General features: G+C 39.8%; 1 protein-coding gene across 7 annotated transcripts in view; it reads right to left on the bottom strand.

Annotated features, from left to right (window-relative positions):
• Positions 1-4,230: 4,230 nt before the first annotated feature.
• The window catches only part of LOC106806081 (transcription initiation factor TFIID subunit 9B-like), a 45,687-nt gene continuing 35,014 nt past the window's right edge, over positions 4,231-14,903 (bottom strand). For all 7 annotated transcript variants that reach the window (XM_014807930.1, XM_014807928.1, XM_014807931.1 and 4 more), the window contains 2 exons: positions 11,865-12,041; positions 4,231-4,746 (listed from right to left, as the gene is read on the bottom strand). In XM_014807930.1, the coding sequence (XP_014663416.1) occupies positions 4,631-4,746; positions 11,865-12,041 (293 nt within the window). In that variant the 3' untranslated portion in view covers positions 4,231-4,630. The remainder of the gene's footprint in view (positions 4,747-11,864; positions 12,042-14,903) is intronic.

The raw sequence follows: 14,903 nt of genomic DNA, 5'->3' as shown, positions 1-14,903 counted from the left end.
ATGTTCTGTATTAATTGGTAACATTGCATTCGTCAATAATAGAAGACGAAACAAAAAATTGCGTTTCTTATCAGTGCTATACATATTAAGATATCTAAATGTGTCGCAGTAATGGAGTTTGAATGCAGAGCCGCTTCAAATTTCAAATAGGCATGTTCTACCATCCCAATCTCTCTTATAGACTCATATATCATGCGTGCGCACGCTCTCTCTCACTCACTCACTATTCCGCTGCCTCTATCTCTCTACCTATCTTGTCATCGATAATGATCGATCGAAGTCACGATAATGTACCTAGATACGTATAGACCCAGTAGGTACTGCATCCCGGCATTTATATCCTAGCTGCATGAAACGTAGCCCATTTCATCTTCACGCCGCCTGCAACCTAGCCAAAATGCAAGAAAACTCTACTATACCGGTCTCTGACTGGAAAACTTATGCAAGCACAGCGAGATGCAAGATGAAGTTAGTTTTGGAATTCATGTAAACGGGAATGATATCTAATTTTATCTAGCATCACACATAGATTTACTAAGAATCAGAGTACTAATACTATATGCTTCAACCACACTCAAGGAAAATGCGGGTTAAGTGTTTTGAGCCAGTGGCTGTCACTCCAATTTATTAGATCTCCATGCTGAGAAACAAATCGAAACAGCGTGAAGCTTAGTTGAAGGAGAAGCGAGGAAGTCTTGCATAATGAATCTCCATAGAAGGAAATCATCTCCATAGAGGGAAGCGACAGTCACCAGCTTTTCCTGAGCTTTTGAACTTGTTACGTCTCCAAAATCATGTTCGAGCATGCCAAAATGTCACTTATCAACGCCATTAAACTACACATTATAACGAGTCAGGCTATATATATATATGTATATATATATATATATGTTCTTCTGTAACTCCGTACGGCAACGTTAATTACTAAATGTGTCAATTTTCAGAGTTACTATTTATAGTTGTTCCTGTATAGTGATGGCAGATAACACATTTTAGCAAATCTGAATATTTATAGAAATTCTATTTGTGTCAAAATGACAAGAATTTATTCTCGAAGCGCGGATGTTTTTATTCTATTAATTAACTTGTTGTGATGTTTTTTTCCCAACACATTTTCTCTCAATTGGAGAAATCAACTGCTGTCTCGCATACAAAAATTCGCTCAGAAAGGGTACATTCCAAGATTTCCGTAAACGGATGAATCTACAAACTTTCAACAATGTTCCCTGTTTGTTATCGTCAGCTTGTCGTCATGGATCAGCAATTACCATTCATGTTATGGTTTGTTGCGATTTACTAACCCGTTAATCAATACTCCAAGACAGCGTTTTAATTGTTTTAGAAACAGAAGTTCTTCAATAAGACTTTATTATATTCATGAATTATATTCATCAATCTGCGATAAGGATAAAAGAAGCGACATGAATTGAAACAGATAACCTGCGTTTTTGAAGGAATTCTGTTTCTGTGTACACTATTACTATCTCTAATTTGCATCTCCTATTCCTATCACACTTTTTCACCTCCGTCTCTAATTAGCAATTTCGCAGCCCGCTATTATTTTCCTGACGACCTTTGTCGAACGCTCACTGATCTTGACGCATTCGAGTGACCGCCTCAAGACACATGCGGCAACGACTCGCCGTTTTCGCGGCTTCAAGTCTGATTAAACTAATAGAGTAAGGCATATAGCTATATACGGGGCGCGAAACTAAACAAGCTTATGTGACCAGCCGCAGAGAGAGAGAGACGCCGCCGACAACATTTTCTTTTACTTTTTCACGTTTTTTCTCCGCTTCTAGGGAACCACTCACAAAAAAAAACAAGAAAAGATTTTGTATGCGTTTCCATAGAAAATACGACAAAGTGATGAAGTAAGATTTTTGGCAAGGCAGAGATAGAGCAGAAGGGGGAATGCGAGAGAGATGGGGAGGAATAACGAGATACAGCGGGCCCTCGCGGGAAGCGCTGTGAAACCACACAGTGCAAATTTAAATGCAACGGAGGCGGCAGAGGGCAACGATTCTTGCGGTCATTATCTTTCTCTGTCCCGGGTTGCCATACGATGATCGGACAACTAGTTTCTAGGCAGCAGTGGCACAAGTCGACTATGTTACACGATTGATCAGTCTCCACCCTATTATGCAAATTGACTGCATGCATTCATGCAAAACCTGTTTGCGGCATTATAGCTGAAATAATTCAGTTTATAATTAGCATCATCTGTATAATACTCACAGATTACAACGGCGACTACAACGGTTCAATGTTGCTTAATAGTCCTCATATTTACTGTTTCATTCGAAAACAATTCCATTTACAGAAATGAAATCGAAGTCCATGGTCGCAGACGGAAAATAATGATTACAGACGGATTCACTGTGATATGCGAAGGATACGATACTTCATTAACACTGTCAGGTAATCACAGAGGTGGTAGTAGTATGATCACAAAAAACGGCCATATCGATTTATAAAATGGCTAGCAAGACGAAAATAAAAATTCTTTGAATAAATTTTCACCCGCCACCACAAAGTGCATGTTTTCTACTATTTTATGTTGCCGCTGCTATATATATATCGTCTATACTTGCTACGTGTTCAGCTTTATTCGCAATCCGAGCTGGTAACGCGTGCGAAAGTCTACCCAGTTCTTGGCAAGCAGCAAAAAAATAGTCTAGAAACGATGTCACGTTGTCAAGCTTCGGTCACAACGATCCCACGACTCATTTGTGCCACGACACGACAGAAAATTTTGGCAAATGGTGGGTCATCGGGGGTCGTCGCAAGACAGTCCTACGAAATTTTGAGCATCGTGGCATCGACTTGCCGTCGTGAAGCAAAATTGAACATGCACCTTTTTTGTTCCACGATTTTTTGTGGTATCTATGTCTTGTGGTTGTCGTGAGTCTGTCCTACGACTGTCTTCCGATTGTCGTGCGATAATACGTCGTTATATAGTCGGGAGACGGACGCGCGAGCGTCCCACGAGTGACCCGAGTGACTCACGACTGTTGTGCGACAGTCGCACGACTGTAGCACGCGCATCCCACGAGTGAACCACGACCTGATCACGTGAAAAACTGCCACCCGACAATGTCCGACAACAGTTACTCACGACTGTCGCACGACTGACTTGCGACACACCCACGACATAACCACGACATATCTTTTGTTTCTGTCGCGTCCCCTGTATTATATTTATCATCATTATTTTGTTTATTAAATATTATTATTAGGTGCAGGAGTTAAATGTTTTGTTCGATTCGACGCATCTCTGTCACCGGATCCAATTAATTATTTAATTAATTAATTAATTTTTCCACTTAATTAATTAATTAATTAATTAAATAAAAATTCCACATTGAGAGAATTCAGCTGTCTTGGCGAAGGTCTGTGCTCGCCGAGTGCTCTAGTTAGAGATGCATTCTTATGGAATTTGTTTTCATAAAAATGCGAAAAGAATTATAACAAGCACAATTTTCAAAGCAAGTACAGTACTACCGTTCTTTACGTAAGAACTGCGTTCCTGAAAACCGTTAATCACGTTTACTCAGTTATATTCTATTATATAATTGGAGCCGTGTTTTTATGGGAAGTGATTACGCTAAAAGAAATACCAGAATGCCAATTATGAATTCGAGTAAACATAACTCGTCGTCACACGCACAACGTTGTGCTAACAAATAGCATGAACGCTGGCCCACCTTCGTTATCATTATCATTACCGGGTTTGAGTGTTTTAGGCTTTGATCTGAGGTCAGATAGTTATGAAACAGTTGGTTGGCGTTTATCGTTGACCGCCTCTCCTTCTCCTTCTACAACTCTCTGTAGCAACTGAAGTCTTTGTAAACAGCTCAATTTAACTTCAACCCATCTCCGAACTACAAACGTTGCACTTTGCAAGTACAATACATACAATGCACCTCAGCCTAATCAAATATCTAGCAATAAGGTGTTGGGCAATACGTAACCTGCACGAACCTGCCTTATTCGAGTACAACACAATAAAAGGTAACAATACATTTACCGTATGCATGTACCTTGTTTAAATCAGATTCCTTAGATTGGCTCAACATGAATATTCTTGTAAAATATGTTACTTATAGCAAGATGTTTTTTTTAAACATTTTTTGAGGTTTCCAGATATCACATGGGTTTGCGATGTATGGAGATAATATTGATCATTTTAATGATGACAGCAATGAAAGCAGTACTAAAAAGAATTAATTTAACTGCAAGAACTCCTATATTTATTCACGATTAGGCATGTTAGATCGGTTGTGATAAACTATGTGAACTAATACATCTACAATATCAATATTTTTTTATGATCAAGGTAACTCAATAAACTACCGTAAGACGAGCACGGTAGTCTGAGAAAGCTAATGATTAAATTAAATTTTATGCAAAAATACATGGCAATACAATAGAAGACAACATAGACCAGATGGTAGCGCACAAGAAAATGCAGTAGATGACGACCCACCCAATGACATTAAAAGACGAGACAGTGGAAGAGAAGATAACAAAAATACAACGCAGAGAATGGAAACGCAAAAGATTTGCAACACACTAGATAATAATAACATATAAATACAAGGCTTATGAGCAACACAGACAGTGCAGATTATGGATTATTATAGTCCTCGTCTTCCTCTCGTTTCCGCTTCAGAGCCCTCGTTACCAAGCTAGCTATCATACTTGATGACTTGCTTGGAGGTAAAGTTGCCACAGGTGTTGTCGCTACAAAAAGATTAAAGATCATTATTGCATGCACAATTGCATACACAATTACATATATATATCATATATGTAATATGATCAGGATCGAGTTAATAAAGACAAAGGAGTTTGACACGTGTATTTGGTACTAATTTCACTCATTTTGTCGTACGAGTTCGATGTGAATAAAAATACAAATGTATACAAACATGAGCTTCTTTTGTTCACTGGTCCTTATTCTATCTTCCGGTAGTATTACAAACCGCGTAGCTTCCTTCGTTTTGACATAAATCGTACTTTTGCACGACATGGTTTCCACGTTATTTACCGTCGTGTGGCGTAGCCAAGCGGCAAATTCGCATACACAGCAACTGGAAGGAGGAGCGGCAGGGCTTTTAGGCCGTAGTCTAGCCAAGTGCAGAAAATGCGCTTAGAAATTAAGTTACGTTGCACCCATGCTGGGTTTAAAAATTAAAACTATTTTACATTGAAACTATAGTTAGAATGCCTTGACGTTCGCACCTTTTTGTGAGTGAAACGATACCCGTCCGCGAAGCGGACTACTTACACCGACGGCGATGACTGCTCAATACAAATTCTACGGGTGTTGCTATCCCCCGGGCGTGGAGGGAGGTCACGTGATAACGTTGACGATGACGTTCAAAACGCTAACCCTAACGATAACCCTCACTTCAACACCGCCAACACTAACCCTCAAACTAAATATATATGTGTCGCCGCGCTATATATAGGCATTGTGATCCACAAAAATACAGATATCTTTGTGCACAGATATCATGATGCAAAAACCCTAACCCTAACCCTAATCCTAACCCTAACCCTAACCCTAACCCTAATCCTAACCCTAACCCTAACCCTAATCCTAACCCTAACCCTGACCCTAACCATAATCCTAACACTATCCCAACACTAGTACTGCTACGTTGCGGTCACCTCCCTCCACGCCCGGGGGATAGCATTACCCAAATTCTACAGGTTATGTGGATCGTTCGAAAAGTGGTTAAGTTTGGTAATCGAACAGTTCGAAGCAAACTTTTGTGTTTATCCGATATGGTATGTAAATAGAACATTACAAGCTGTAGTTCGTTAAATTTCGTGCACTTATTGTGAAAATGAAAATACAAATAGAACTATTTCATCTATCTTGAGTGAGCGGAAGAATCCATGTCATATGTGAAAATAGGCCTAGAATGTTTCCAAGCCCTTGTCACAAGCTCGATAGACATGCAGCAAACTGCAGCGTTCCAGTCTATGTTTACGTCAGTGCACGTACTGCTGCCGATGGCGTGATTTTTTTTCCTAGGTCAATCAAGAACATAGGGCTGTAGTGAGCGCTGCTATTGGTTGGGCTTATTTCGTCGCTCAATGACGTCACAGTATTGTAATATACATAGCACATTCAAAATTACTTCTTTAGATATGTCTCAATAGGTTAGCGACTACATCGCTAGCGTCAAGTATGAAAGTTGGGTGGATCGAATCCCGCCCGTTTTCTAATTATTTTCCTGTTTTCTGTATTTTCCTATCTTTATTCGTTTAACATTTTTTTCCCAATTAACGCAAATATTTACATGATTTATTTACAACATTTTGTAACAACAATTAATTTTTACAACAATTAAAAATTAAATTTTTATATATATTTTTTAAATAGGGATTTGGGTTAGGGTTAGGGTTAGGGTTAGGGTTTAGGGTTAGGATTAGGTTAGGGTTAGGGTTAGGGTTAGGGTCACAATGCAGTGAATGCACTAATAAACAGGAGTTTGAGGCAGGCGTGATTTGTATCAACCAATGGCAGCGCTCGCTAGAGCCCTATGTTCTTGATTGACCTAGGAAAAAAATACACCCTCCCGATGCCTTGTCACAAGCTCGACATACATGCAGCGAACTGTCGATGTCCCAGGACAACACCTGGCAGGGTTCAAACAAAAGGACATCACCTAACTGCCGATGTGAGGGGGGAGCCAATGCTGTATATCAGTGTTATCACTGACGATTTAACCATGCACGGGCACCCGCCATGGTCCTGTGTGGACACGGCCTTTGGCAGGCTTCGTTAACGAGTGCAAATGCTTAGTCGACTCTACCTAGTACTGTTCATCAGGGCGCAGCGGACTGGGAAATAAGGGACAGCTGCGTAAAATAGACTAAATATACTGCGGGCGGTTCCGTACATGCCACCCTTCAGGAGGAACACTTTCGGTCATCTAGTATTTTATTTGGATCCGTTGGCGCTGGCTTTCATTATGGCGCACGGATTCACCATGTTATCTTTTCTTTTCGCCTCTGCGCCAGCCGCACTTCTCTTCTATGCGCGGCCCAGTGCTCCCATATTTGGCTATCTTCAATATCATCGATTCAGTTGGACACCTTCTTTGTCTTAATCGCACTTATACCACCGGTTGGTTCTGTATAGGTTACATATTCAGCCATCATCATCACTTTTTAAAATAAACGCGGCCGATCGAGCTGAAGATACTGGATAACACCTTAATATGCTGACCACTTACGTAGATCCCACCCACGACGGAGGAATGATGTCGAGGATATTCAATCATATAAGCGGAGTAAAAATAAATACACTTGCTCCGGAGACTGAGATTTCTAGTGAGCTTTTCGCATACACGGGTGTATGGCATGAGGCGGAGATTAGGCGCGAGAATTAAATCTGAACATGCGAATTGCAGCCCATTAATTTCGCACACGATGATTAACACATTAGGTAAATAATTGAAGCCATCCTGTAACTGTGATAAAGGCGCAGAGTTAACGTCGTCTCACTCGGCTTTGTTAGCCGAACAACAAACTTTTTCGCGTCTCGGCGCGTAATGCCTGAATAAGGTTACATAGTTAGGACTGTCAATCACTCCTTGTTCATTAGAGCATCATATAACACTTATGAGACAAAAAGCGTATTGAGGACCTAATCTAGCTTTATCGTGTTGCCACAGACCCCTCTGATCGCATTAAAAAATTCTGTTGTTAGAATCAAACTCACGTGAATTATTAATTAAACAAACTGTAAATATTGCACCACTATCCCGTTCTAGTAGGCATATGAGCGAGTTGAATCGGTACTTGAATAGTACAAAATATCAGTATCACCGTTTGCATGTGACCTGCTGAAAAGTCCGAATCATCCTTGACCCGTTACAAGAGAGATGTTCATTGTCTGAGAAGGATTACTGCTAAGTGCTTTAAATACGAACCTATTTTGTTCATATTATATCATAATGAAAACACTGTCCCGGACTGTAGCGGACTTCCCTTGTGGAGAGAGAGCGCGCGCGTTAAAGCAATACGAGAAAAGTTTCATCGGCGAGATAACGTACGGGAGACGCGATCCATCTTCGGTGTCAGCGCCTGCGCTTTCCGATTTATAAATGCCACTAGAGTATGTGGCGCTCCCATCAAGGAAAGTTTAGCACAAACGGCCCTGGAAAGAGTCTAATTAGCCAAATTCCGACCAACAAAAAAAGTACTTAGTGTAAAAATATAAACCGTAAAACTACTGTATCCGATGTCTAGACGCAAAAGTACGAAAAATCTTTTATATCCAAAAGAACATAAGGACTACCTCGAAAATGATACAGTGAATATATAGACCAAGCTAGCAAGACTAAAAACGAAGGCTCCTATGTTTGTATCATCAAAATTTGCATTTTATTCACATCGAACTCGCCCACCGGACCATACAATGTAGTGAAATCAAAGCGCTTTGAGCGGCCCACAAATACGTCTGCTTCACTTAAAATACTCCGCCTTATATGTACTTTACTTTAAGTTGTCTGAAATACATCACATTTATATTATACACTAAACCCACCGGGTACTGTGCTATAAAAACGCTCGCGATATACTATACTAGCATCACGGAATAAATGATTCAATCTGGGAAATACAGCCTCAAATATCTATAATGATAAGTGTAAAAGTAATTGTGTAAGTCTGTGTCTTATATTGCATGTACGTCTCGACCGGCCTAGCTTTTCTCCAGTGATTTGTCACTACAAATCGCGTAAGCTGCACACGATAAACATAGTAATCGGCAGCCAAATCACTTCCAACCTTACGGTCTGTGGCGAAATAAAATGAGTCCGTTCTGGCTGAGACAAAATTAAAAAAAGTTTAAAAGTAAAAAAAAATTGTAAAAGTCAAAATTTAATAATCACGTACGTGGGAATTCATTCGGGATTGTCTTGTCCGCCGCCGTAGCGTAGTCGGTAGGAGATGCGGTTTTATAACCCGAGATTCCAGGTTCGAGAATCTCAGCTGGGGAAAAAAATGTTCTCCTTTACTTTTTACTTTTTAGTATCTACTTCTGCACACTTCAGCGTTAATTTCAAAAATGTAAAAAATAAATGTTACTACATTCATTAAAAAAAAAGTTAAAAATTGAAAAAAATATATTTTTTTACTATTATTATTATTTTCATGTTCTTGATATTATTTCTATTGATTTTTTATTGTTTGGGATTTGATGGATGGATGGGTCGACTGCGATGGGATCGGATCGGATCCAATGAGATGGCATAGGATGAGATGGAATGGATGGGATGGGATTACATGGGTGGCATGACATGGCAGATGGCATGCATGACATGCGATGGATGGAGTGATGGAGGATGGCTGCGCTGAATGGATGGATGGATGGAGAGATGGCTGCCTGAATGGATGGATGAATAGATGCATAGATGGATGCATGCATGGATAGATAACATATCATAGATAGATAGTATAGATAGATAGATAAGATAAGCGATAGATAGATAGGATAGATAGACTAGAGATAGATTAGATAGATAGATAGATAGATAGATATAGATAGATAGATTTGCGGTATTTTGACTTTCAACCAAGTGGTCAGGCGTCAAACTGAGGGCACTTTTTCCAATGCCCTGCATACTGTATAGAATTGCTCTCTGTTGTTCTCCAAAATGTTTTTTTGTATTTTTTTTTTTTTTTTTTTTTTTTTTTTTTTTTTTCTTTTTTTTTTTTTTTTGTTTTTTTTTCTTTTGTTTCTGTTTTCTTTCAGTTGCAATAAAAATATTTTACTCCAACTGTGTCACTTACATGAAGTTTATATTTTAAGGCACGATTTGGTCGTTGTACGGGTATTAGTCTGCTAAGTATATATAAAGAAGTTGTTCAGGCGGGCAGAATTAGTCCGTACTCGCATAACTAGAGAACTCCGCAGCCTAGAGGAAAACTAAAGATATTTTCAGAATCAGCACGTCTGTGAGGTGGTTCTGGCTGAAACAAAAATTTAAAAAAGTTAGAAAGTTAAACATTTATAAAAAATTCTATTGATCAATAGATGGCGGTCACGTACGTACATACAACATCACGTACGGCTGAATCACTGATCTCTATAATATAATATAATATATGATTATATTATAGAGATCAGTGGGCTCTTATATGTTGTATTATATGTTGTATATAATACAATCGATATTATAATATCGATATATATATATATTATTATATAATAATATGTTTATACGCATTATATGTTGTATAACCGTAATCGCGCAGTGGTCTCATCACTAGAACATCCGTCTGCTACACGTGGATTCCGGGTTGGAGTCCCAGGTGGAGAACTTATTTTCCCCTTTTTTCCGTTTTTCCTTTTACCTACCTCTTTAGTATGTATTATTTTAAATGTTCAATTAATTTTTAACTTATTACTTGATTTAATTCATTAATATTTTTAATTTATTAATTATTTTTATTTTTAATGTCTTTTATCTTTTGATTTCTTATTATTTTTTACTGTTTGGGATAGGATGGGATGGGATGGGATGGCATGGCATGCGATGGCATGGGATGGGATGTCATGGGATGGCATGGGATGGCATGGGATGCGATGAGATGAGATGGGATGGGATAGGATATGGGATGAGATGGGATGGGATGCGGTGTGATGGGATGGGATGGCATGGAATGGGATGGATGGATGTATGGCGGATGTGCATGGATGGATGCATGAATAGAATGATAGTTAGATTTTTTGGGGTATTTTCCTTTCAACCAAGCGGTCACCTACTGAGTAACGCCACTGATTTCCCCGGGCAACGCCGGGTATCCCGCTAGTATATATATAAAGTTGTTCAGCCGAATTAGTTCGTACTCGCATAACTAGAGAACTCCGCAGCCTAGAGGAAAACTAAAGATATTTTCAGAATCAGCACGTCTGAGAGGTGGAAAAAGTTTAAAAGGTTAAAAAGTTAAAAATTCATAAAAATTCTATTCATCAATAGATGGCGGTGCGTACAGATTAACATCACGTACGTGTGAATCCATGGGTATACCCTTAACGGCGGAGTGGCTTAATCGCTAGAAAATCCGTTTCCTACACCGGGATTCCGGGTTCGAGTCTCAGCTGGGTAACTTATTTTCCCCTTTTTTCTTTTTTTCCCTTTACCTTCCTCTAGTATGTATTATTTTTAATTTTTTACTTTTTACTATTTATTTTTTATATTTAATGTCTTTTATCTTTTGATTTCTTATTATTTTTTACTGTTTGGGATGGCATGGGATGGCATGGCATGGGATGGCATGGGATGGCATGGGATGGGATGGCATGGCATGGAATAGAATGGGGATGGGGATGGGATGGGATGGAATGCTGTGCCATGGGATGCGGTGCGATGGGATGGCATGGCATGGCATGGCATGGCATGTCATGGGATGGCATGAGATGGGATGGGATGGGATGGAATATGTGATGGGATGGGATGGGATGGGACGGGATGCGGTGCAATGGGATGGGAAGGGATGGCATGGAATGGGATGGATGGATGCATGGATGGATGCATGGATAGATAGATAGATAGTTAGATTTGTTTGGGTATTTTCCCTTCAACCAAGCGGTCACCAACTGAGTAAACGCCACTGATTTCCCCGGGCACGCCGGGTATCCCGCTAGTATAATAATTATATAAAGACAGAGAGAGACGAGAGAGAGAGAGAGAGAGAGAGAGAAGAGAGAGAGAGAGAAGAGAGAGAGGCCTCTGTGGTAAACATGAATAAACACGTAAAAAACAGCTTGCATATAATTCTCAACGCTTTCATACTTAATGTTTTATTCTAGAGAAAAATGTTTAGCAACTCACCTGTAACCAGCTTGGCGACAGAACTACTAACTGGGGATGCTGAAGTAGTTACTGATGGTCTTGAGACTATAGTTATAATAGGTGATGTCGGCGTCTTTGTTACCAGAGATAAACAAGCTCCAGGTAACTTACTGACCTTACTCACAGCCTGAGAAACCGTTCTCAAAGTTGCTCCACCTGAATGAAATACAAATAATAACAACAATAACCTTTGTGGCATCATAAGAAGACATGCTTGGCTATATCATGTGTTTATACAACGATAAAAAATCTTGTATGCAGAATGAAATAATGAAAATTCACATGGCACACTAACAATTGTGTCATACAGTTTTTTTTATAATGTTTTTTATTTCTAGATCCACCAAAGCAATAATATCAAACAATAGGCATACATTGGTACATATGAACAATGATTAGTATTTGACGAGAGCTATACAAAGTAATTTTTGCCATAATTTTGCCGGGGGATATCTACTGCAACATGCAACAACAGAAATAGGCAATATAGGCACTGCGATGTACAATCTATTTTTCTTTTCTTTTTTTTAGTGTAAAACGTGCAAATAATCACCGCCTTTTTGTATATGTTAAATACCTACAAACTGTTACAAATATAAGCAATTTAAAGTTTGTGCATTACTGATGCCCATTTTCCATAAAATCTGTCGAGTTTGTTATTTGTTGCTGCTATGTATTTTTCAATTTCCATGATGTATTTTAAATATGCCTCCACTGCAGCCAAGGTTGGGATTTTTTCGCTTAACTTTGAGCGATATATAACATATTTTGTAATGGTTATTATGAAATTAAAGATTATATCTTCTTTTGGAGAGCCCAGAATAATATCTTGCGCCTCCAAAGGTTTCAAGTGTGTATATCCGCAAGATATCAACCACTGGAGCAGATCGGTCCATATTAAAGCAGTATATTCACATTCTACAAATAGATGAAGCAATGTTTCAATACTAAATTTACAAAAGGTACAAGAGTTATTGTCCTTGATGCCAATTGTTGTAAGGAGTTTATTTGTAGGTAAAATTATTTTTAATATTTTATGTTGGAAATACCTTAAATTTTCATCAAATGTAGTGGTTGTAATATTTAATAGCTGAAGAGCGCCATTAGGAAAGCACAACAGAATTTATTCGCCTCTGATTGGTTGATATTACATTAGAGTTATCCGGGTACTTATGACGTATAGTGCATATATGACATCTCCCTTTTTCTTTTTCCTTTTTTTTCTTTTTTTTAAGACAGTGGAATAGAACAATTGAACTCGAGCAGCAAAACTATTCAGTAATAAATTTGACTGGTAAATTATCGATTAGATATGGAATTGTCAATTATAATCAAGTACCCAATATTTTACCAACATCTAATTGTACCATGTAGAACTATGTTTGCAAGACTGAATTGTTGAGAACAATAAAATTCTGGATTGGATCAAAATGCGATTTGAAATCATCAATTATCATTCAACTTTTAACACTAACAGACAAACTCTGCAGCAGGGCTAGAGGTTGCTAGCACATAGCCCACTGTTGGAACTGGTCTTTACCACCAGTTCAATCACACAGAACAGAATCACGATTTGACGTAGTCTTTGTAACGACTTGGTTCCCTGATGATTCTCCCAGAGCGACTAGTGTAGGTAGTGCTCTGCCGTGCCGGTTCAGTACGTTCCGCATGTGCTGGGAGCTCATGGTGCTCCAGCGAACTTCCTGCTGTCGGGATTTCATCGAGTTCCGGACCAGTTATCACAGGTTTCGGTTCGCATGTCCTCAGTAAGTGTTTTCTGTTTCTCCTGTAGAAACGTCCGTTGGGTGTTTGTACTACGTAGGAACTTGGCGCCGCGTGTTCCTGTTGTACTACAGCTGGTTCCCAAGTTTTCTGGGTCCTGATCCTGACGGTATCACCAGTCTGTAGCTCTCTTAACGGTTTTGCATGCTTGTTATATAGGCGTGCCTGCTCATTCTGTCTCATTTTGAGCTGCCCACATGCATCCTTTGCAATTCTTGGCATCAGCGATGTACTTTTTGCTGGTAATCTTGATCGAAGTGTCCTACTCATCAGCAGTTGAGCGGGAGAGTAATTCATTCCAGCGATGGGTGCATTTCGGTATTCGAGTAACGCGATGTATGGGTCACTCGCTTCCTCGGCTGACTTTCTAAGGATGTTCTTATCTGTTTGTACAGCCCGTTCACTGAGTCCGTTTGACTGGGGGTAGGTTGGGCTTGAGGTACATAGTTCTGTCCCATTTCCTAGCAAAGTCTTTGAACTCACGGGAGCTAAACGGTTGATTGTCAGATACAATCGTTTCCGGTATCCCGTGCCTCGCGAGGATGGACTTGAGATGCGTGATCACCTCAGTCGCAGTTTTTCTCTCGAGTAGGCTGATTTCAGGGAACTTGGAGTAGTAGTCTACTACAACAAGATAGTCTTTTGCCCCATACTCAAACAAGTCCATACCGAGTTTTGTCCACGGTCTGTCTGGTATATCATGTGGAATCAGCGGTTTCTTCTGCTGTCTTTTCTTGAAACGGCTGCACGTTTTGCACCTTGCTATGAAGTCTTCGATTGCTGATGACATTCCAGGCCAGTAGATGGTGTTACGCGCCCTGGCCTTGCATTTCTCCATTCCGAGGTGACACTCATGCACAGTGTTGAGCATTTCCTTGCGCATTTCTCGAGGCATTATGAGTCTTTCCCCATAGAATAGCAGGCCTTCTGCCTCGTACACCTCGTCACGTATATTCCAATATGGTCGCGTGGCGGGAAGTGCTTGGGACTTCTCTGCCGGCCATCCAGCATGAATTGTGGACCTGAGTTCCCGAAGTTCCGGGTCTCTCGCGGTTTCATGCTTGAGTTGCTCACGCTTCTGCTCACTCACGAATAGGTTTTCCACGAATGAGTGAATTTGAACGTCCATTTCCTCATCGAGTTTACTGTCCTCAGCATTATCCCTATCCAGGTATGCTCGTGACAGCGTGTCGGCGATGTACATGTATTTGCCGGGTACGTAAGTGATGCTGAACT

The sequence above is a fragment of the Priapulus caudatus genome, unplaced genomic scaffold (genome assembly GCF_000485595.1).
Source record: "Priapulus caudatus unplaced genomic scaffold, Priapulus_caudatus-5.0.1 Scaffold140, whole genome shotgun sequence".
Taxonomy (NCBI): domain Eukaryota; kingdom Metazoa; phylum Priapulida; class Priapulimorpha; order Priapulimorphida; family Priapulidae; genus Priapulus; species Priapulus caudatus.
Note: the sequence above shows the minus strand (reverse complement) of the source record. Positions and strands in the feature narration are given on the sequence as shown.